The following is a 22112-nucleotide window of genomic DNA, read 5'->3' on the forward strand; positions in this document are numbered from 1 at the left end:
GTGGTTTACGGTAGAGATGACTCTCTTCTCTCTCCCTGCCTCCAGCACATCGGTCCCCCCACCCCCTCTGTGTAGCCCTGACTGAATAAAGATTAAAGGAAAGATGCACAAGGGTGTCAGACTTCTTATTGAATTAAAAACAAGACTAAGATTTGAGATTTTGTTTGATATCGAGATCACACATCAGGGTCGCGGGGTCGTGCTGGGGGCCTATCCAGCAGCCTCCAAGCGAGAGGCGGGGTACACCCCGGACAAGCCGCCAGTTCGTTGCAGGGCCACACACAGGCAGAACATTTTAGTGTAACCATCCCTATCTCTAAATAAAATGCCATATATATATTGCATTTCCCCCCCTCCTCCCCTCTCTGCTGTCGGCTGACCAATACAGGCAGAAAATGCAAAATAATATTTCCTTATATCTCCATCTTTAAAATGTGTAATTATATTTCTAAAAGATGAAGGACTGCAAATATGTGATGACATTTAAATGATAATTTGGGCTATTTGTTACGACTGAGATCTGATTTGTAAGAAGATGATGGAAACATAATACAATTACAGATAAACAGACGTTCTAGATCATCTCGCGCAGTGAAAACTCAGAAACAACGATCATTTCGTCTGGCGAGGATGAAACAACGAGCAAAGATGGAGGGGGGAGGGTGGAGAAGAGGAGGCGAAGAGGCGAGCAAACAGAAAAAGGAGAACACAGTCCAGATATAATAACTTTATTAGTATTACCAGAATTAATAACCCTCAGTTTAAGCAGGAGGCTAAATTATCTGATGGCTTTTATGCTTCACACAAAACCAGATTTAAAGTTATTCTTTTTTTTAATGATTCTTGTGTGGTGCTTGTTCCTAAATCTATTAAATTAATGTTTAATAACTTATGTTTCAGTTATTAAAGTGTCAGTACATGATTTTGATTTATACATCATGCAGATATTGCTGTAATTACTTAGATCTATAACCGGGATGACAGGGAAACGGTTAACAATGATATTTGCTGTCTAGACATGAGCTTTTTTTAGTTTGGAGTGTGAGTGAGTATATTTTGGACACCAAAATAGAGTATATACTTACAGCTATTGATGAGTGATAGGAGTCCTTCTGTGTTCAGTGATCTGGAGTCGGCTGTAAATCTTCTTTTAAAGAGTCCTCGTTCCTCCCTCACCAGCGATTGGTCTGGAAACGGAGCACAGAGTTGTTGATCAAACCGAAATCGAAATAACGAGCTTTGATTGGTTGTTTCAGAGAAAAAGGACAAAATCTTAGTCGTATATGTTTTTTTTTTTTTGTTTTTTACAATCAATGAATTGCATTATATTCTGTTTAGTGCAAAAATGCATCAAATGAATATAACGGTAGATTAAAACAAAACCATTCAGGTTTTATTTTAATCAGCAGATTCAAATATACTCGTGATTTTCTTTATTTCTATTTAATATTTCATTCATCCAACAATACAACTGATTTTCACTGGTTCAAATTGCTGTTGATATAAAAGCGCTGCTGCCAGCAGGAATCTTTCTGACCTGACCTGATTATTTCTTGTAATTGACATGTTCATTTTCTCATTGTCATTGTAATTGCTTAGATAAAGAATTATTATTGGATATTCATAATCCGATCTATGAGATTAAGCAGATTGAGACAGGTCCTGTGTTCAGTCTAACATCGTGACCTTGCATCTTTCTCATTCTCATGAACTTAAGGATAACGTAATAATGTCTGTGAAGATTCTCAGTCTCAGAAAAACTTCAAGCAACAAGTCCAGTTGACATTTGTCAATACAGAGATCAATGGAGCAAAAATGTTTATATCCACTGTAGCAAATACTGCTTTGTGTGAACAGTGCGGCGTTTGAACATTACTCGCAGACTCAGACTTAAGATCTGCGGAGCAATTTGTCCAACAGAAGCCCTTCGAACATGATCTGTGGTTCAAATAAAATCAGGCAGTTACAGAAACATATTAACAAGGAAGGATGGACACCCTGCATGCTCCAATTATAATGCATGCAGTCTGTATCACACTGTCAATGTGCAAAAATGTTCAACTCCAAATCATTGTTTTTTTGCACCATCATTTTTGATCATGTAATTCAGCACGACTTGTTTGATATTAATCTCTGTTTGTCTCATCTCACTGATTTGTCTTTTAAATAATGTATTCTTAGACTAATTAAATTAAGGTATCCTCCACTGCTCTTTGTGGATTCGCCATCATCAGCCTGCGGAGGATTGAGCGCGTCTTCGGATGCTGTAACAAATAGGAGATTGCATCACTCAACAGTTTACAGTCCGGTTCAGTTTAAAATTAGTGTTTCATTTCAGATTGCATTTAATTTTTTGCTGAAAAATGATGAAGACAATAAAATACACATTGAATTCTGCACCACACAGTAATTTTTATAATACTTATGAACAGCTGTGCGATGGCAAACAACTGTTTGTTCTTATCTCGCCTCCAAACCTGCTGCCGAGTTGAACCTGCACGCAACACAGCAGCCATGAAACATCTGTGAAAACGCAATGGCGCTCAGCGTGGATTTATTTTCTGGTTCATTTCAGTCAAACCAAGATAAAGACTTAAAAATCTGTTTATTGACAATTAAAGTGTACAGCCAACATATAAATAAATAAGTAAGATGCTGAGGTGGTGTAGACGTTTTGTCCTTGTTGCGAACCACAAGGACAAAACAAATATATTGGGCATGTTTAATGTGTCTCTCTGAAGTTATTCTGCCTTCATGAAGGGAAAACAGCTGCTTCTGTTCTCTGCGAGCTCCGAATGAAACAGGTCATTTTAAAAAACCCATGAAGTTATTTCTGCAACACCAATGTCTTTATTTCTCAGCCTAGACTTAATACGCACCGAACATCTGGATATAAATCTGTCTCAAAAAACAGACCCATATGAAGTTTTCATTCGCAACGGATATGTGTCTAGTTTACGTGATCTTGGTGTAAAACACCTGAAAGTGTGGAATCCCTCATTAGTCACACGCCTAAATGCGGGAGTAGGCGCCACACCGTCATTACTGAACGAGAAAAGGCCAAAAAGAAAGGGTGAGTCACCGTTCCATCCTTCCCTCAACCTCCATTCTCTCCTACAGAGGGTTTCCCTCACTCTGCAATACCGATTCTCTGTGTGACTTCTTTTGTTTGTTTTGCAAAAAAAACTACTGTAGGATGTCTGCAGCCGTGTGCAGACAGGAAGGCCCCGAAGGTGCTGCGAATCTGCAAGACACATTTACCGAGGCCCTTTGAAAATGAGCTGGTAAAAATGTAAAAGGGCACGCAAAATAATCACAAATTAGACTCGGTGTAGACAGCAGGTTCTGTCTCATGGCTTCTTCCACTGATTGATGTTCGCGCTACATCTAGTAGTAGTGAATACAACATAAACGACACAGACGAGCAGGCATATTCTGTTAATATGAAATATTAATGTGCAAAGCATCTTTGCTTTAACTTTATTTGCATGCATCACATTTTAAAGCCTTTAAGGCACAAAAATACCTTTTGGACAGACTCTCAGAATGCTTAATAATTAATTAATCACCAAACAAAGTCAAAATTAGTTGAAAAGGTTCAGCGTTTCTTTGCATTTTGTGGACAAACCCAGAACTGACAGTGCGCATTCTGTTTCTTTACACCATATGCTCCTTAAAATCTGTCGACTGTGACGCCAATCGCAGCATAAACATATGGAACAGTCTTTACTTTAAAGTATTATTAAAATCACTGAGAAAACTATTACAGCTTGTCATCATAATAGTGTCTCTGTTTCCTAGTTAGAAACAGTCATTATGTTATTAAGTAATCATTTTCAACGATTACTAAATAAACATGATTTACAAAACACAGTGTTAATATAGATACTGATTATTCCATGCAAATAAAGTATTTTTTTTTATGATGGGCCAGTTTGCAGGCTACAATTACATTTAGCATTAAACAATGCATTTAGTCTGTGTACAGCTTGTGCTTAGCTCCTAATCAGTTCTACAGAGCTATTCTAAATGTTCTCATCATTATGCTTGAAGTAAATAAGGAGCAGAGAAATGTATTTTAGGTTTTGACCGCTTTCTTACTGCTGTAGTTGGGAAGAGCACAGCTTAAACACTTCTGAAATCGAGGAGCAAGTCCACAGATGGAATCGGAAATGCTTATTTATTTAGTGTTATTTATTTGGGGCTAGTGATTAAACTGAAAGTCCTTCAGTACTGATTTAACTGATTTATTACATCATCAGCTAAATATCACATGCTATTCAGATATTCAAGTTCTTCACATTCTCCTTTGTTTGGGATCATTTGCACCAGTTTACAAGACAGAAAGCGAATAAAACAGACAAGACCGGACCGAGGCAAAGACAAATTAAGCATAATGTGAAATCAATGACAAACGGTTGTCAAGATGTGGCCTTGAGTGACGCCAGAGTTGCTCAGAACTCCATGACTCCCGTCTGAGACGAGTCTCCAGCAGCCTTTGGGAGATTTGTGAGCATCTGTAGAAATATTTTGTGTCTGCATAGAGAGACATGCTGTTGTCCAGACTTATGGGTCTTCCTGCTACCAGAATATTTACTACCAGTTTTTAGCAAGTAGAACATGAAGTATATTTAAAAGTACTCACATGTGACGCTTTCAGTACAGCGATGAGTTCGGCTCTAACATTTGGTGAACTGTGTAGATACAATCTACCTCTCTCTCTCTCTCTCTCTCTCTCTCACACACACACACACACACACACACATACAGGAAGTCACCGCTATGATTCCATCATTCCTATTATAATATAAATGGCTTAAGTAGATTATAAAATAAGCCATGTTTGAAAGATATGAAACATTTAGTCAGCCTTAAATACAAATTCAGACAACAGTGCATGTACATGTCATTGGTGCTTGAGCATTACTGTGTTAAACAGGTGTTTGCTGTGCGTTTCAGCACGCGCAGCGCTGCACTGGTGGGAACACCTGCTTTTTCCTGCACCAGTTGTGGGGAATACAAAGCCTCTGCACCAAAGCAGGGATGGTTTAATAGTATATTAAAATACACATTGAAGATAATATAGAAATATTGCACTTTTAGTTTTGTTATAGTTTATTGACTGAAGAAAAATGCATATATTTTATACATTTATTTTGTAAATAAAAAAAACACTTAAAGGTATATCTGTAAAATAATATGTGAGGGCTTGAGTAAAATGTACATTCTATTTTTTATAATAATGAAGCACTTGGTAAAGCTCAACGTTTTTATTATTATTACAGCATTCAAAAGCACATTTAAATTCATGGCACATTCACATTGGGGTTCTCTCTTTCCCTATCTTTCTTTTTTTGTCTATCTCTTTTCTTCAATCAGTCACTCCGCTAGGAGGAGTTGCAGGGAGGGGGGGGGTACTGATTGCCTCTTCCTCCTGTGTCTTTGCTCCAGTTTCGCAGCAGCTGTTGGACTGTGATAAAGAGAGTAAAGAAAAAGCTTTGACGCTAAAAACAACACGATAATGAAGCACTTGGTGAAATCGAGGTCACACAGTTATGAATATTGAAGCGAATACAGCCCATTAGAAAGCATCTGTAAAGTGAGTGAGGAGTAAAGTAACGTTCTCCTCGGTAGAAGGAAGTCGAGAAAGTTTACCGGCGGTTACACTGACAGTACTGCCTCGGTGTCAGTGGCTGGTGGCCATTCCTCATCTTTAACAATTTTCTCTGAAGCACACACACAAAAAAGAAAACAACTGATCTCAGATCTCCATCCCGATTGTAAATGTAAATCCACAAAGCAGCATATGAAGCTCCTCTACGTTACCGTACCGAATCATTTTCTTCACTCACCTTCTTCCTTTTGATCCTCTTGTACAAGCAAATGACGGCGACGAGAAGGAGAAGCAAAACCACGCCGCCGCCGACTAGAATTACGACCCACATCCACCAGCTGAGGCCCAGCAGCAGCCCTGCATTGGGCGGGGCGTTTGCAACACCTGGATGAGTCATGAGAACAGACCCCCGGCAGAAAGGATGAATAATGAATGAATGAAGAGTCACCACAGGCAATTATGTAATCGCAGTGGATTTAAGTAAAGCAAACAAACCTGTGGTGGGGGGTGCATTGGGGGTGTCATCCGAGCTTTCGGAAAGGTTCGGTGAAGGTGTCTTTGGAGCAGGCCCTGAAAGCACAACAGAACTCTTGGCTTTGGCGGAGACGTTGTTTTTGTCAGGGTAAAAATCACAAGCCGATACTTCGGCGGGAGCCGGTTTCCTACCTGTAACCTTGACGACCAGTCTCTCATTGTATGTCACCCCATTATGGGAGAACGTGCAGTTCCACGAGCCGTGATGTGAGCGGGTCACTGGATTCAGCTCAGCTCCTGTGTGTGGACTCCCAAATGGATTCTTCCACTGTACTGTAGATCCTTCCATCAGACCTTTGACCTCACACCGGAGCGTGGCCTTACTGCCCAGCCGGAGCTCCCCAGGGGGGCTGGTTGAGACTGACAGGGAGGGATTAAAAAACAAAACCTACACACACATCAGGGAAGAGAACTACTTGCAGATAATGCCCTCTTAGGCGTTCGCTTACCTGTGGCTACGAGAAGTGCATGTTGATGAGACTTTCCATCCACTTCACATGTAAACATTCCGGCATCACTTTCCGTTACTTTCATGATCACCAGCTTTGTGTTCTGCAGACTTGTCCTACGCACAATAAGAGCCTTGCCTAGAGCAGAAATGCAGGTTGCACAGTTAACGTTTTAAACTTCATCCTCTGTAGACAATGCCTAAAGTCTGTTTATACCTTTACTAGGAACGCCGTTTCTCCGGACTTTAAGAATCAGTTCATTTTTATGAAACCACGCCAAGTTGGAGTAACTCGTGTCTCCCCCACACTCGATGGTGGCACTCCGTCCCGGGGATGCCAGGAAGACGTCGGCGGCTGCCGGAAAAGCAGCCAGCACTAAAGACAGGATTACATTCATGAGTTACAATTCAAATAAGTTAGGTAAGGACAAACCGATATTACGATATACTGTCATGACTCTACATCAGAATCTTATAAACTGAATATGACATCAGAGAGTTTCGAGTTGATTTTAGTTTCTAAGCATCTTGAATGCAAAAAAAAAAAAGGACAAATGCAGCTGTTTTTCGATGTAGATTAAAAGAGTGTTCGGCAAATTATTAACAGTTTATTCCAGATTATTTACTGTCTATATAAGTATCTTCACCCACCAAACAAAAGCCACACAGTTGCCTTCATTTGGAATGCTGATATCTAAAGGGATGAAGCAGAAATAATAGGCATTTTTGTTAATACGATTATAATAAAAACCTGAACGCAATAGTTCTGTGTGTGAGAGCAAACCTTTCCAGCTTAGAGATACCGCATGCAGCTTCTGTTTGAGACGAGCAACATGTGATCCCTAACCACCAAGTTGGGTTTCAACTTCCTTCCTCTCTATTTCATCTCTAAAAACATTGAAAAAGTGCTTCATAAATCTACATTAATACTGGGATGCTCCAAGCACAAGTTTAAGCCCTTGTGTTAGAATGTCAAGGTGCTTTGCTGTTGATCTGTTCTGTAGCATTTAGCTCACAAGTCAGATATATTTGTTCAATAAACATTTCATCGCATCCCCCTTTTTTTTCTATTAACCAAATCAAAATCCATATCGTATAAAAATAAAAGCCAGTCTTCATTTTTCTCTCTATTTCAGAATGTAAAACATATATATATAAAGAATTAAATGTGGCAAACTATTCGTTTTGAAGCCAGACATATCTTCCCGTTATTGTAGAACAATTACAATCTAACCATACCAGATACTGTAATAACTATAAAAAGAGCAGATTTATGTCCCCTTATTGGCTGAACAGATTTTTTTAACCTTTAAATAAAATAGCAGTGATGAGCATGTTTTTCATTTATCACATTTACAATCTTACGAAGTTCTTTAAAAGATGTGTCCTGAGCGGGACTAATATTATACACAAGACAAAACTTAATTGCACAATTTAGTCTCAGCTCTTACCTTCACTTTGAAGCAGAGTTGTCTTTCGTGCTATTACTAAAATTCAAAAATCTTTCTTCATCCTGTGCTTCATTTTTTCATGACACAAAAGCACAAGGACGCAAAAACTGCAGAAGGCGGAAGAGATCTGAAGAAGAAACCTGTAGTTTGGAACTTTGTAGGTCAGTGCAACCCCAGCTCTGAGTCTGCGCCTCACGCCAGCAGCGCCTTGCTTGCAGTCTAAGCCTGGCATTCTGTTCACTCTGCAGTTTCAAAATGACGCATAAATCATCAATAACTAGTGAAAGGAAAGCTGAAAGCCAACTCAGGAATTTATTGAATAAAAACACATAACAGAAAGACAATTCCTTATTTGTCACAGCAGAAGTAACTAGGGATTTATTTGCACACCAAAAAAAACCTGGAACACACGCAGAAGTTGTTTTTTCTTTCTGAAACACTCAATTGTGCAGTTCTTTGATTTACTGATATTTTGTTAATTCAGATGTTGAACTATCTTCACTTGACTTAAATTTTAACAGAGTTAACACCAGGCTAAACAGCTGACAATGAGCTGCAACCATCCAATAGAACAGGGAGGCCGCAAGCAACGCATCTGGATGCAGAGGGGCAGTGACTATTACGGCAGTGGAAATCAAGCATACTTTTTAATAAGGGGTGAACTTTCTGAGCGACAGTTCTAATGGTCTGTGGTTGATTCCATGAAGCAGGTTTTTTTTTTAACACCACATCTGTACACCTGCACCAATTTATTCAACAGCCTATTTATGTATTATGAAATATTTATTTACACTTCACTTGCAAAGTGTGCTAGAGCATATTGTAAGAGCTGGGTTGGGTGCCACTGTGAATGCTGTCGGGTGTCTTTTGAGATAGGGTCCACATTTCTCCTCCTTCTCGTCAAATGCAACGCTCCCTTTGTCTCATTCAGCCACTCTCCGATAGAAGTAGAGGTATCCCATGTCTTTGGGAGGTTTCTCAGAAGCGCACACCTTCTGGTCATTGAAGATGACCCACCTGTGAAACATAGACATCGTCATCATCACAAAAAATGACAGATTTGACTCCATTCTGGAAATAAAACCTAAAAACTCATACTTTTTTTTTTAACATTACCAGGCTTATCTGAAAATAATATTTATGTGTGTTGTTTAAAGTGATACCTACTTTTTTCCCCCCAATCACTATTATTATAATAATCTCATTTAAGACATAGTTACTAGCACATATCATGTGGGATTAATTTTTGTTAGCACAATATATTTGCCATTTTCTTTAACCCAATACCCCAAAAGTTAAGCTTTTTGACGGGGGACTATGCGACCACGAGCATATTATTGTTCAGGTCAGACCTGGAGTTTGGCGCCCCCTGCTGAGGCCCAGTAGAATCAGAAAATCCATCACATTAAAATATAAAATATAGATTTTTTGAATTAAAGACATTGAATGAATCGAATACCGATTAGAGAACAGGAGGCATTGCATTTATGAGGCTGAAAAATCTTGTTTTGTTGCTTTTAAAATATTACTGCAGAAATATTTCGAAAAAAGGAGAAGATTTAAAAGAGAACGATTCACGCATTTTATTGATGTGAAACTAAAATCATCTGTTTCAACGCTGGATTCACACCCGACAACCATGATGATCGGGAGAAAGAGAAAATGGCGCTGAAGACGTACATATGGGAATTCCTTTCTTAATAGGCAGATTAAATGAGATATAGAGTCACAATGAGGCTTCTAAAATCCCCCAAAGAAACACAAGGTAAATGAAATGATAATACTCACTGTTGCTCTTTCTTAATGTGACAGACGTAATGACCGCACATTGTGCTCGTCCCCATGTGACTGATGAATGCAAACAACTCGTATTCTGGATAAAAGAGAGAAAACAGAAGAACAATTATTTTTATCAAATCATGACTAGAGCAACATTCCACCAGTGTTGCTGATGTCATGAACGCGTCTCTGCAGCTAATTTGAGCGGGAATATTCAGAGATAAAGATCATGTAACTCACTGCCTGGCCCGTCTCTGACGCGAGGTCCGGGCGGAGGCTCTCGGCCGCCCTCGCTCTCTGCCGCTGAGCGGCCGCCTTCAGACACATCCATGGACTCCAGATCAAGGTGAGAGAAAATCCAGTCCACTGCCCGATCCACAACGTTACTCTGAGAAATGAACGCATATACGTGGTTGTAATTTTAGAGGAGCTTTAGGGGATAGTGAGAAAGCTAAAGATACATGATGGCTGACAAATGATGTTATCAATTCTTGACTTGGCAGTTCACTTTAATGAATTTTACTTTAAACAAATAAATCATGCAATTGGTAAAATGTGAAGCTCTAACTAGATTGAGCTTGATCCTAACCGTGGCCCGAAGTGCTTTTGTTGCCTGGTCCCGGCTGAAGCCCATGGAGACAATAATTGCCAAGTGCTCCTCAGACAGGCTCTCTGTGGGTGTGGTCCCCTGACCGGAGCTGCAGCCAGGTAACACCAGGGGGGCCGAGAAGTCTGCAGCCAATCAGAAAGGAGAGAACATGGCGAGTCAGGAGAGGTGACACTCATTTTGGGTTTCTCTTAAATTGCCCCACTGCGCTGCACACCTGGATCCTCCATGTGGCTCATAATCCAATTCATGGCTCCATCGATTCCAGTGTTCCCAGCATAGTACACCGCTTTCCTGCAGGCCTCCAATGGGAATCCCATTTCACACAACTGGGAGACGGCACAGTCATCCAGGACAGGAGCTGTTGAGTGACAAGAAGAAATTCTGATCACTTTGACGTCGTCTGTGGAACGACAAACAGTTTTTTTGTTGGGAAAGGCAATGCTTACAAAACGTTAACAAAAAAAGCAAACCAATGCAAATAAATACAGACTCGTATGCTCCTGGAAAATGTAACCATTGTTCAATTGCTTTACTTTGAAATGCAACTCAAATCACTTGACAAATTGACATTATGCAAAAGTAAATAAATAAGGCAACGGAAGGACGCAAGAACACTGTTGAGGCAGAAAAGAAAGAAAAGGAGGAAACAAGGAAGGACAAATAAGAGCGGAGAGAAGGAACAGATTGGGAGTGACAGACAGACTAACACAGCAGTGGAGAGTAGAGAGAGTCGTCCTCCTCGTTGCCATGGGAACCCAGGATACCTTTGACCTCCACATCTGGGGTCATGAGTGGGGGTGGGGCCACCTCTGGCAAAAGCTCCTCCCCTGGCTGCTGGCCGGTTCCACGTAGAGCGCTCAAGTCCAGAGTATCGGGAACGTCGATGCTCACATCTGCAAATATACAAACCTTCAAATGACTGCGAGAGACCAAATGTTTGTTTTGGATTTTCCCCCATTCTTGAGATTATTATTAAACCTGTTCCTCTTGGCCGGTTAACTTCTAAACATCTAATATTTTCTTTCCTCACCCAGTTTCTTTGGAATCCAGTCAAGGCCAAAGGTGAACTTCTTTATCTGGATGACCAGATGGTCGGGAAAAGAGGCAAAGCGGGTCGTTCTGGAAAAATGAGACAAACGCTGATATTAATTGAGATTTGTGTCGTCCATTCGCCTTCATTGCGTGCGGCTCATTCCATACTTAGTGGCAGTAGTCTTTGTCTGCACAGCTGAGCTCCAGAAGTCTGAGAGGATCTCTGGTTCGCTGAGTGCTGCCATGCAAGCTGTGAAGGGGATTTGCGCTCGCACCGTCGGGGCTGATGGGTCGCCCTCCTCACGCCGACGCTCTGCCTCCTGAAGCTCTTCTGTTTCAGGGAAATATGTACACAAAACTAAAAAACCTTGGTGAGGACCATTCATTTCTGTCTGTCTGTAATTTGCCTGTTTTGAGAGCTCTTCACCTGATCTACTTCAGAGACGGCAGGTGAGTTACTGGTGGTGGTATCAATAAATTACTGCACTGTCACTTGTAAAAAGATATCAGACATCCAACTTCTCTACAGTTTGTAGCTCATATTCTCAAAATGTCAGCTATCAATTTTAATATCATCCACAAAATTGCCTTTATTCCCAATTTCTCAGCCCTTTCTTGCCACCTGACATACGTCACACTAGTCTTTGGATTGTCCTACAGCTTAAACCACTGATGAAGCATGGGGGTTGGAGACGGTATGGGGGGGGGGGGACTGTATCCCATGAGCCCTTCACCTTGGTTGGTAGCCTGGTCCATCGGCACAGGCAGCTGGATGATGTAATCTACCCGCTGTGTGTACTTGGCCTTCAGTGATTGCTGGCAAACAATCCTCTCCTCCACCAGGAATCTGAAGGCTTCAGATGGGTTGGACCCAGAGCGGCAGTTCCTCTGGGGGGGGGGGGGGGGACAAAAAGCAATAACATAAAGGGGAAAACTGGGGTGCAAAAGAGGTGCAGGGTTTGAATGTAGCTTTACCTCCACCATGTTAATGAAGTGCAATAAAAACTCCTGAGCATCCTGTTGTCGATTGGTGGAGAACTCCGGGTGGCCCCGCCCGACAAGAGCTTTGAACATTTGTGGTGCTATGCCGGCTTGGTCTCCCTGTAAACGCGGGAGTAGTCGAGGTGCGGGTTAATAATAGACAGGTCACATTCTCACACACGCATGGGACGTGAACAACTGTTTAACCCAAGACTTCATTCTTACCCTGGGTTCAGATGCACCACTTTCATCCGCAGGGTCTGGAGCCGGCTTGGAATATTCTCCCGACAGCAAACCGTAGCCGAGCTTGGCTCTGCGATAAACAAAGCTGACATCACTGCACGTCCAACCACATAACATTGCATCACAAAGGCGTGTGTGTGTGTGTGTGGAAATGAGCCAGAGAAACGAGGTACACAAAAGAAAGGACTTGGAAAAATGCTATATTTTAATCAAGAGTCTTTTCCACATTGAATAGCGATTGTTAAATGGAAAAATACAAATAACCAGAGATGGGAGAAGACGCTCACACTTGGGTTTTGAAGTCCTGGGAGGGGTCACTTGGGGCTTCATCAATGATCTTATCAATGTTAGACACATACCTGGAAAGCATGAACGATAGCAGTTACATCTTTACTTTCCCTACCATACTAAAAATGCTGGAGAATGTGAGATGAATTCAAATAGAGGCACAGTGAAGAAACTCAGAATAATTATTTCACTTCTGCTGCTGAAATAAATTAATAAGAAACTTTAACCAAGATAGAATAGAAGATGGGCAATAAGTAAAAAGAGGGCACTAACTTGCTCTGGAAGTCTGGAACGGTGAAAAGAACTTGCATGACAGAGTTGAGGTAGCAGCTGTTACCAAGATTCTTCATGCCGGTCAGGCCGGGGCCAAACATGGGCCGTAGGGTGGTCCCCGACTCCTGGATTACCTCCCACTCCCCCACACGCTGGTTCACGGCAATCTCCAGCTCAGTCATTGTCCGCTCAGTCTGGTACCAAAAAAATGAAACGATGAAATGGGAAGAAAGATGTGGGATACAGGCATATAAAAACGTAGGAGACAGCCTTCGAGCGGTAACAACAGCAGGCAGATAAGATACTAAGTGCCGCACTTGTTTTCTTGCACCCCCCCCCCCTGTCGGTGTAGCATCATTACATTAGAAAATCAGCATTAGAGTGAGAGAAACAAAGATCTTTTCTCCACAGGAGAGGAGATGCAGGTGGCAAAGAAATGATGCCAACAGAGAAGTAGAAGCAGGTCTGGAAGGAAAGCCTCTGAAACCAAGAACAACTAGGTGAATATAATCATGGCTGTGCCGTGAAAGTGGAAGCACACAAAGAAATGTCTAACTGTTGATGCTAGACACTAAAGCACACACAAGGATTAACAGCATGCTAAGCACAGCAGGGAAGAAGAAATAAGTGGGGGAGCCAGATAAAAAAAAAAGTGGTTAGATTTGAATCTGCTAAAGCTTTTAGTTTTGGGTTAGTTTTTAAGAACAACTTGATTTATGTGGTGTTCAATGACACAAACATCCCTGCAGCACGCGGAGCAGCAAAGACACAGAACTTGCCTTCTCCATCGTCATCATGTCGATGCCAAAGTGGGCCAGATGCTCTGGTAACTTAGAATCCAGCACCATGTCATCCTCAACATAGGAATACACATCTGGAGAGACAGAATATTGGGAGCAATTAGGTCACGGAAGCAGTTGAATTAAAATGAAAACACATACTGGAGGATGCTGAATCGCTCTTTTACAGCCGGTTGAATTGAAATAAATTCTGCGTCTGTGCAATCCAAATGACCGACCTGCGCCATCGGGAGTGATGGTGCCGAGTTTGACAGCAAGTGGGTATCCCGTCTCCTGGAAATGGAGAAGGGCGTGGTTGTTGCCACCAGAGCCATCAAAATACCTGCGACCACACAGCACTTTCCCGTCTGTCAGGTTCATCCAAATATTCTCCTGGAGATCACACACCTCGCACCGCCAGCCACTAGGAAGGAAACAGTATTTAAGGAAATCAATATACTTCTGCAACTTAGTGAGGCTCTGCATTACGTAGAAACAGATATAAACTGTTCTACAAACTCTTTGATTTAAGCAGAAACTTTGTTTTACTCCAGACATTCGATGCATATCGCCATCCCTCTGCCTGCCTGTCAAGAAATACTTTTTTTGTCCAGGATGGAACCAAAAGACTGTTAAATATTCATTTTTGCTGGAGTGGTGTCTTTTACCATCAAGCAATCTTAAACATTGTATTCTTTTAGACTTAAGTTTATTTCTTAGGAAATGATTGAGGTTTATTTTTGAAGCACATAGCTTTCAATTAAGTTAGGTTAGCTTCAACTTTATCATAATTACACATATACAAGTACAAGGTAATGAAATGCAATTATTAATCGTAAGATTTACCTTTATTTCCAGGCAACTACTAAACTGACACTTGTATCAGAGCTTGCATTTGATTTAATTTAACGGGCCTGGGAGGATTGACCTTTCCCTCATGGTCCTGCTCTTGTTTGCAAACACCAGTCTACAAGAGGAAGTTCACGGTGACTTAATATAAAACGGGCTGAAGTCTCACCTGGGAGGGATCTTGACTCCAGTGTCAAGCTGTTTAAGGTGAGTGGCGTGCTTCGACTCCTGCCTCACCTCTCCATCCCACTGTTGAACTTGTAAAGTGTGAGACACCGAGTCGGCTGCCATTATACCCGCCATTGACAGGGACACCTGGTGGAATGACAAAAGATATCGAAAGAAAGAAACTAGTTGTGAAAAACAGCTCAACGTTCATCTGCAAGTAACAGTTTATGAGCATGAGTCTGTTGCACAATGTGCTAAAATGAACAGAATATAATGCGAACATGTAAGAAGAGCAATCACTGTATTAGAATGTGTCTATTAACATAATAGTAAATAATAATTGTATATTATTTTTTTTAAATACACATGTCCTCACCCGCTCTTTCACAACGTCAGGCATGGCAGCAAGGCCTTCCGACGTCACTTCTTGTCTATCAGGTAAAACAACCACCTTTAGATCCTCCTCGTACTGCTCCTGCTCCACATCGAAACCTCCTTCGATCCCTGAACAAGGGGGGGTAGACACACGTCAATCTTAAAAAGGACAATCCCGTATCATCCGTGTTTGTAATGGCTCCTGATCTGACCTATAGCCAGTCTGGTGGGCTTCTTCTTCGGTGGATGTCCAGATCCGGAGTTGCTATCATCTTCCTTCTGTGAGAGAACATAGCATATCCATCAGGATACGAGATTACAGCGGGCCCACTCGAACCCGGAGCGAAATGACGTACACACAGTATCCAAAATAACGGAGGCGTGTGTCAACTGTCGTTTGGGAGAAGAAATCATGACTGTCCACCTTGGCCTTCCGCGTACGGGTGATGTGGAAATAAGCCCTCTGACCGGTCCGAGCGTGGTGCCTTTCCACATACTGGCTCCCGAAGCCCAGGAAAGTGTTCATGCACACGTAGAGACCTCCTTCACTCTCCTGCAAGAGAAGACACTGGATGTTACAATCTGTTTGTGGTGGCAAACACAAGTTTAGAGGTTTTACTTTAGCCAACTAGCTCTCCACAGCAAGGCAGCTAACGCATGCTGTTCAATTCAACACTAATCAAATTACGTTCACTTCAACGTCACGACTGAAACGTTTGCTAATGTTATTGAAAAATATATTGCCATTTATAAATAAACATTATTAAGTTGTCTTGCTAGCCAATATGAAGAAATACACACTAACACTGGCACAGCTAGCATAAAAAAGCTCGGGTAGCTAAGATTCCATTACAGTGCATTATTAGCTTAGCCTGCCGCTAGCCTCACTACTAAAGTTTAACCAGGAAAATCAAGCAGGTCAGAGGATCGAAGCGGGGCTGTGCCGATAGAATATCGAACGTGGCGATAACAGGAGGGAGTGGATGATTATCAGAAACGAAGGCGCGCAGTTTGTCGGCTGGCGTTTCGGTTCGAAAGAGGAAGATAGCTCACCGGCGAGGAAAATGACAAGGCGCATTCGTCTTTGTGGACACGGTCGCCTGGTTTGGGAACTCGAATTGTGGACAAAACCGACATCAAAACCTCACCGACGTCCGCCATGTCAGGCTCGCTAGTTCCGACGTTCGCTGGGACACTTGCTCCTCTGAGTTTGGACCCGTAGCCTCCCGGTTTAACGGCTCGGAAGTGTCTCCGGTAATGTCTAGCCTGGCTTCTGCTTGTCTGTGTGTTTGGGTGAATGAACCGTGAGATGCGTTCACTGGCGTTGAGGGAAGGCCGCTCCACTGCGGCTCGTTACCGTAATACGGAGAATGTCGCCCACCTGACGCGAGTTTGTGAAACAATAACATTCATATTTATTTTATTGCAAATTGGAAAAAAAAGCCCTGCTTGAATATGCTTCTGAGTCAGTAATTTAATTACAGGTGGAATTTTATTTTTACGTGGTAGTTTACGTGTTCATGAGACAAAGTTATTTTCCGTTCTACTATTTGGTATATTTACGGTAACGTCCGTGAACGCAACCTTAATGAAGAAATACAAAGTTGACTTCTATCCGTCACACCGAGAACAACCTTATCTGATGGGATCAAACAAAAGCCAGTCAGCAATAAAGAACAGTTTTATTAAAACATAAACGTGTTGTATCTTCAATCGAGACGAAACTTTCTTCCTCAAGTATTTTACATAGTCCCTCCTCTTCTTCTTCCAACTCTCTCTTTCCTCCACAGTTTTGGCGTCTCACAAAACAGCCATGTCGCTGCTCTCAGGCTGTTTCGCTGCATACGTGGCGTTTCATCTCGTTGCGGTGGCGGTATTTAGTGTTTCCTTTGCAGCTCCGAGTCGTGGCAGCCCCAAAGCGTCCGCGCTTCTGCAGCCCTATGATCTTTTGTATTACAGCGGAGTCCGGGCGTATTTTAACAAGGAGTGGGGGAAGGCTGCGGGGCTGCTGGAGAAATCCATCGCAGCCAAGGATTCGCTGCACAGAATCCGCAGACGGTGTCACGATGAATGTGCGGCAGCAGGGAAAGAGGCGTTCGATAAGCTGGGCAAGTTATTTATTAAAGTTTGTGCACTTATTTATTTATTTATTATTATAGCAATTACACAGTTAGATTCCCATGACCGAAACAACCCCTCTAATGTGTGTCTTGTGCACCTTGTTTTGTAATCTAAACATTAGAAGAAGTCAACCTTGCTTTGAAAAGGTAAAAGTAATTACAGTAATTTTGTTACGTGTTCATTTTAATCTCAGTTATCGTGACGCACCAGATTTTTGTTGTTGGGAATGTCTGCAGGAATGTCAACACCAATTTGGTAATCCCTCAGTTTTGCAGTCAATGGATTCATGTCAAACAAACAATGACTTCAAACAACGCATGTTGCGTTTATACTGATGCTGATCAGTAAGAATCAGGCCAAGCAAAGCATGCAAACAGATCTGAATCAAATAGTTACCAGTTAGGAATTAGCTTGTTAATGGTATTTTTTCCTAAATCTTAATTTCTTAAATTGTTCCTAAATCCTAAATGCGCAGCATGCACATTTAAAACAAGTTTCATTTATTTACGTCAAACGTTTATACCTAAAATAATAATAATCATCATTTGTACATTATCATCTTTTGCATGGATGACAGAAGTTTTCCACTTCCAACATTGACGCTATCGTTTTCCATTTTGTTAGACTCTGAAAATGGGAATCTGTGGGACCTTTGGGCCTTGGATTGGATACAGCAGAAGGCTGAGTGCTTGAAGTTCTGCATGGGACTCTCTGTCACACATGTAGGACAGCTCCCTGTCTCTACCGACATAGAGTATGAATTCAGCAGTCGCAACCCATACAACTTTTTACAGGTCACATACTACAAGGTAAGCTACTGTTCAGGCACCTCTAAAGGTGTATGACATAATAGTGGCTCATTTCCCATCACTACTGACAGACAACCAACCCGCAGAGGCCACTGGGACGAGATAGTCCAAGTTACTTACTTCTCCCGTCAGTGGCGAAAAGATGTTCCCTTTCGCTCTCTCTCTCTCTTTCAACTCAACAGGTGGAAAAGTTGCAGAAAGCAGCATCAGCAGCTCACACCTACTTTATGGCCAACCCCAATCACCTGGAGATGAGGAACAACATCGAGAAGTACAGACGGATGAAGGGAGTGAGAGAGGATGCCTTCCAGGACAGAGAGATTGAGCATGAGAAGCACTGGGTGAGGAGCGAGGGGGGGGGGGGGGGTGATGTATTGAAGGAGAAGAACATTGAGTCGTGCACAGTACTAGGTATTTTCTTCTTTCCCTTCCTTCAAACCCAGGTCCTGTATGACTCTGCTCTTCAGCACGAGGCCTCCTCTGACTGGGTGAAAGCAGTTGAGAAATGGAAAGCCTGTGTGAATGAAACCATGAAGCAGATAGAGGAGTGCAGGGTGCAATGTGAAGTTGCCTCTCAGCCGCTGCCTGAGGACAGGGGAGTCGACGGTGTTGACGGTGTATTTGAGAAGGCTGCAGGTAAAAAAAGAAAAGAAAAATTGACGACACTTGATTTCTCTGCTTTAAACTAGAAAGAAAAAGAATAAAAAGAACCCAATTTGATTGACCTTAACTGATCTTTTTTGTCTAGCTCTTTCCCTGTCCCTCCTTGCATTTCGACAGTCCTGCGTGACTCAGGTGGCCACAAGACCTGGAAGGATTTCTGCCCAGGAGGACTTCCTGCCCTTGCAGCTGGAGCATCTGCATATTGCACAGTTCAAAGGTAAAGGGTTGGGGGGGGTCAAATGTCCAGTCACAATGCGGCGTATGGGTTTCTTCGTCTAAATGTTCTTCACATGGTTCATTTCAAACCCTGGAGTTCCAGTTCACCTTATTTTGATGTCCATCCTCCCCACAGCTGGTGATGTCCGTGGAGCAGTGCAGACACTTCACGCCTTTCTCCTGTTTTACCCTTCTGACAAAGATTCCTTAGGCAACCTGCAGCTCTATTATGAGTCACTAGGGGGAGACACGGAACCACAAAGCACTCAGCCTGCACAGGTACTATTTTAATGACCATCACAGCAAATTCACCACTATGGTTATAAGAACCTAGCACCATTTAAAGTTTGAATTATGGCGTTAATAAGAATCAAACAGTCGCTGTCTCGTCACGCCAGTTCTTTTAGTCATGTCTTTCCTTGTATTTGTCACACAGGAAATTGTCACGTATGTCAGCCGCTCTTTGCAAGAGAAAGAATTGTTATATTTTGGGATGGAGAACCTCGACTTCACTTTCATCGACCCAGTAAGTAGTGAGACTAGAGTTGTGTGATATGACCACAATCTGCGTAGTATTAAATGTGTCAAATATTTACTTCCACAAAATTAAATCAACGCATTAGATGATTGCTTTCCTTTTAGGATCTATGGACCCCAGAAGAGGTTGTACCAGAATCTCTGAGGCATGTCTGGAGGTGAGAAAGTCTGAAGGAACTCTATTTGGTGCTAGGGGCATTTGTGAACGTTAATGTGACGTCAACACAGTTTTTTTTAATCTTTCTTTTTATTATTTTTCAGAGCTGAAAAAGAGAAAATGAATGACAAAATGCAAGCTGGAGATGAGCAGGAGGAAGTGGATGATAGTGGATTTTTTGCAGGTGAGTCCACCCTCTTGTTTCCATTTTTGAGGAATAAGGATGGTTAAGGATTTACCATCTCACATTTCTTATCCTTTCTCATTTGTCCCCTCTTCAGGTGGGCCAGTCCCTCGGGTGGGCGTGACCATCACCATGGATGATTTGAGCCTTAAAGGGACCAACCGTGTAGTACTCGACGGAGTCATGACTGAGAAGGAGTGTGAAAGAATACTGCATTTGGCAGCAGTAAGTCCATATTGTCTAGAGAGTCAGGATCGACGTAGCAATACTCTCACCTACAGTTTAATCTCATCTCATGATAGGCTGCAACATCTGCTGGAGATGGTTACCGGGGACGACGGTCACCGCACACGCCTCATGAGACATTTGAGGGCCTGACTGTCCTCAGGGCTGTGAAGGTAGGCGACCAGGCGATGTTGGGGTAATGCCTTCAGCAACCAAGGACAGTGGAACCTCAGTTGTCGAACATAATTCTTTCTGTAATACTGTTCGAAAACCGAAACTATTTTTCCCGAAATGCTAAGAAATAAATGGAAACTTTCTTTGGATCCTTGACTTGAAGGGCAAAAGAGAACTAAGCAGACAAAATGAAAAATCTGCACAGTCTTTCTGCTACGGCAGGTCGACTCAAACGGAACCTGCTCGGGTAGACTCCGCCTTTCGTGCATTCGAAATCCGAGGCATTTTAAACTAAACATATTTGGTCGAAAACTGAGCTGTTCGACCACCGAGTCGTTCGAGGAGCGAGGTTCCACTGTATCATATCATCTTAATAGGAACTGCTTTAACAGGGCTCTATTTTCTCTTGCAGTTGGCTCAGGACGGTCTGGTGAACCAAACAGATTCCAGGCTTCTACATGAGCTGGGAGAAAGAGTGAGAGACCTGCTGCATTCCTACTTCCGGAGCCCCTCAGGACTCTTCATCACTTTCACACACCTGGTCTGCCGCACTGCTGTTGCAGGTAATCCCCACTTTATCCGTATGTCTCTCGTGTGGGATCGCTATTATTTGCTGGAAGGGATGAACGTGTGGAACTACAACTACAGGCTGGTCTGATTTTTACTCTGTGGACTTTGACGTGTTGCTTGAGGAAGTGAAATAGTTCCTTTGATTCTCTGTGCCGAGGTGACCAGGAGGGCAGGATGGACCTGTCTCACCCCGTCCACGTTGACAACTGTCTCCTGGAGCCCGAGACAAAGCAGTGCTGGAGGGAGCCTCCGGCATTTATACACAGAGACCTCAGGTACTCAAAATAAACAGGCACAGTAGACAAAAAGGCAAACTGTATTAGTAAAGCTTTGTAAAACTTTATCAACAAAATATCAATGATTGCATTTTAAGGTCAAAGGTTAACCAACAGAGACCATGATGGGTGCTTTTACAGCTGAGTGTTTTCCCTCCCAGTGCCATCCTCTACCTGAACGACAACTTTGATGGAGGAGAGTTGTTCTTCACCAGCAGGGATGCCAAGACAGAAACAGTAAGTCGCTTTTCAACCTCAGGCCCACTCACTTTTGCGAGAAATGAAACCTGTTTTTCCCCTTCCCTCTCCGTGTCGTGTCCCCAGGCCAGAGTCAAACCCAGCTGCGGTCGACTGGTCGGCTTCTCCTCGGGGCCAGTCAATCCACATGGTGTTACCGCGGTGACCAGCGGCCGGAGGTGTGCGCTGGCACTCTGGTTCTCAAAGGAGAAGCTCTACAGGGACATGGTGAGCATGTTCACATCACACAATGTGGTGCTGTCATGTGTTATATAACACTGTAAGAAAAGTGAGAATTGAAATATAAAATATAACAGGAATGAAGGCGAGCCATTGTTGCTATACTTCTTCTTCTCTCCCTCAGGAGCGAGAGGAGGCAGAGGCCATATGGGCTGCAGATGGACAGCAAGTAGTGAAAAAGGACGAGGAGGAAGAAGGAAAAGTCATCCGGAATGCTCGGAGCCAGGCGCCAAAGGAGAGGAGAAGAGGGAATGTGGTTGGTGGCAGAGATGAGTTGTGA

General features: G+C 42.5%; 3 protein-coding genes across 3 annotated transcripts; 1 reads left to right on the plus strand and 2 right to left on the minus strand.

Annotated features, from left to right (window-relative positions):
* Window positions 1-5311: 5311 nt before the first annotated feature.
* On the minus strand, window positions 5312-6994 carry LOC137915239 (opioid-binding protein/cell adhesion molecule-like). The gene is made up of 7 exons (XM_068758683.1): window positions 6814-6994; window positions 6598-6735; window positions 6281-6508; window positions 6110-6184; window positions 5853-5998; window positions 5656-5726; window positions 5312-5470 (listed from the first exon to the last, which is right to left on the minus strand). Exons 1-7 carry the CDS (start codon window positions 6992-6994, stop codon window positions 5380-5382), a joined length of 930 nt encoding a protein of 309 aa, XP_068614784.1. The 3' UTR covers window positions 5312-5379.
* Window positions 6995-8340: 1346 nt separating this feature from the next.
* On the minus strand, window positions 8341-16667 carry LOC137915235 (ubiquitin carboxyl-terminal hydrolase 5-like). The gene is made up of 20 exons (XM_068758679.1): window positions 16478-16667; window positions 15849-15977; window positions 15637-15703; window positions 15426-15553; window positions 15051-15196; window positions 14272-14456; window positions 14033-14127; window positions 13254-13447; window positions 12980-13051; window positions 12675-12762; window positions 12444-12569; window positions 12203-12356; window positions 11637-11799; window positions 11467-11555; window positions 11144-11329; window positions 10651-10794; window positions 10416-10558; window positions 10067-10214; window positions 9836-9920; window positions 8341-9064 (listed from the first exon to the last, which is right to left on the minus strand). Exons 1-20 carry the CDS (start codon window positions 16583-16585, stop codon window positions 8971-8973), a joined length of 2544 nt encoding a protein of 847 aa, XP_068614780.1. The 5' UTR covers window positions 16586-16667; the 3' UTR covers window positions 8341-8970.
* Window positions 16668-17237: 570 nt separating this feature from the next.
* On the plus strand, window positions 17238-22112 carry LOC137915240 (prolyl 3-hydroxylase 3-like). The gene is made up of 16 exons (XM_068758684.1): window positions 17238-17532; window positions 18170-18354; window positions 18537-18695; window positions 18798-18990; window positions 19103-19234; window positions 19370-19512; window positions 19670-19759; window positions 19876-19928; window positions 20032-20111; window positions 20209-20336; window positions 20414-20509; window positions 20923-21073; window positions 21238-21355; window positions 21517-21592; window positions 21680-21820; window positions 21957-22112. The coding sequence occupies exons 1-16, from the start codon at window positions 17238-17240 to the stop codon at window positions 22110-22112; spliced, it is 2196 nt and encodes a 731-aa protein (XP_068614785.1).

The sequence above is a fragment of the Brachionichthys hirsutus genome, unplaced genomic scaffold (genome assembly GCF_040956055.1).
Source record: "Brachionichthys hirsutus isolate HB-005 unplaced genomic scaffold, CSIRO-AGI_Bhir_v1 contig_1058, whole genome shotgun sequence".
Lineage (NCBI taxonomy): Eukaryota > Metazoa > Chordata > Actinopteri > Lophiiformes > Brachionichthyidae > Brachionichthys > Brachionichthys hirsutus.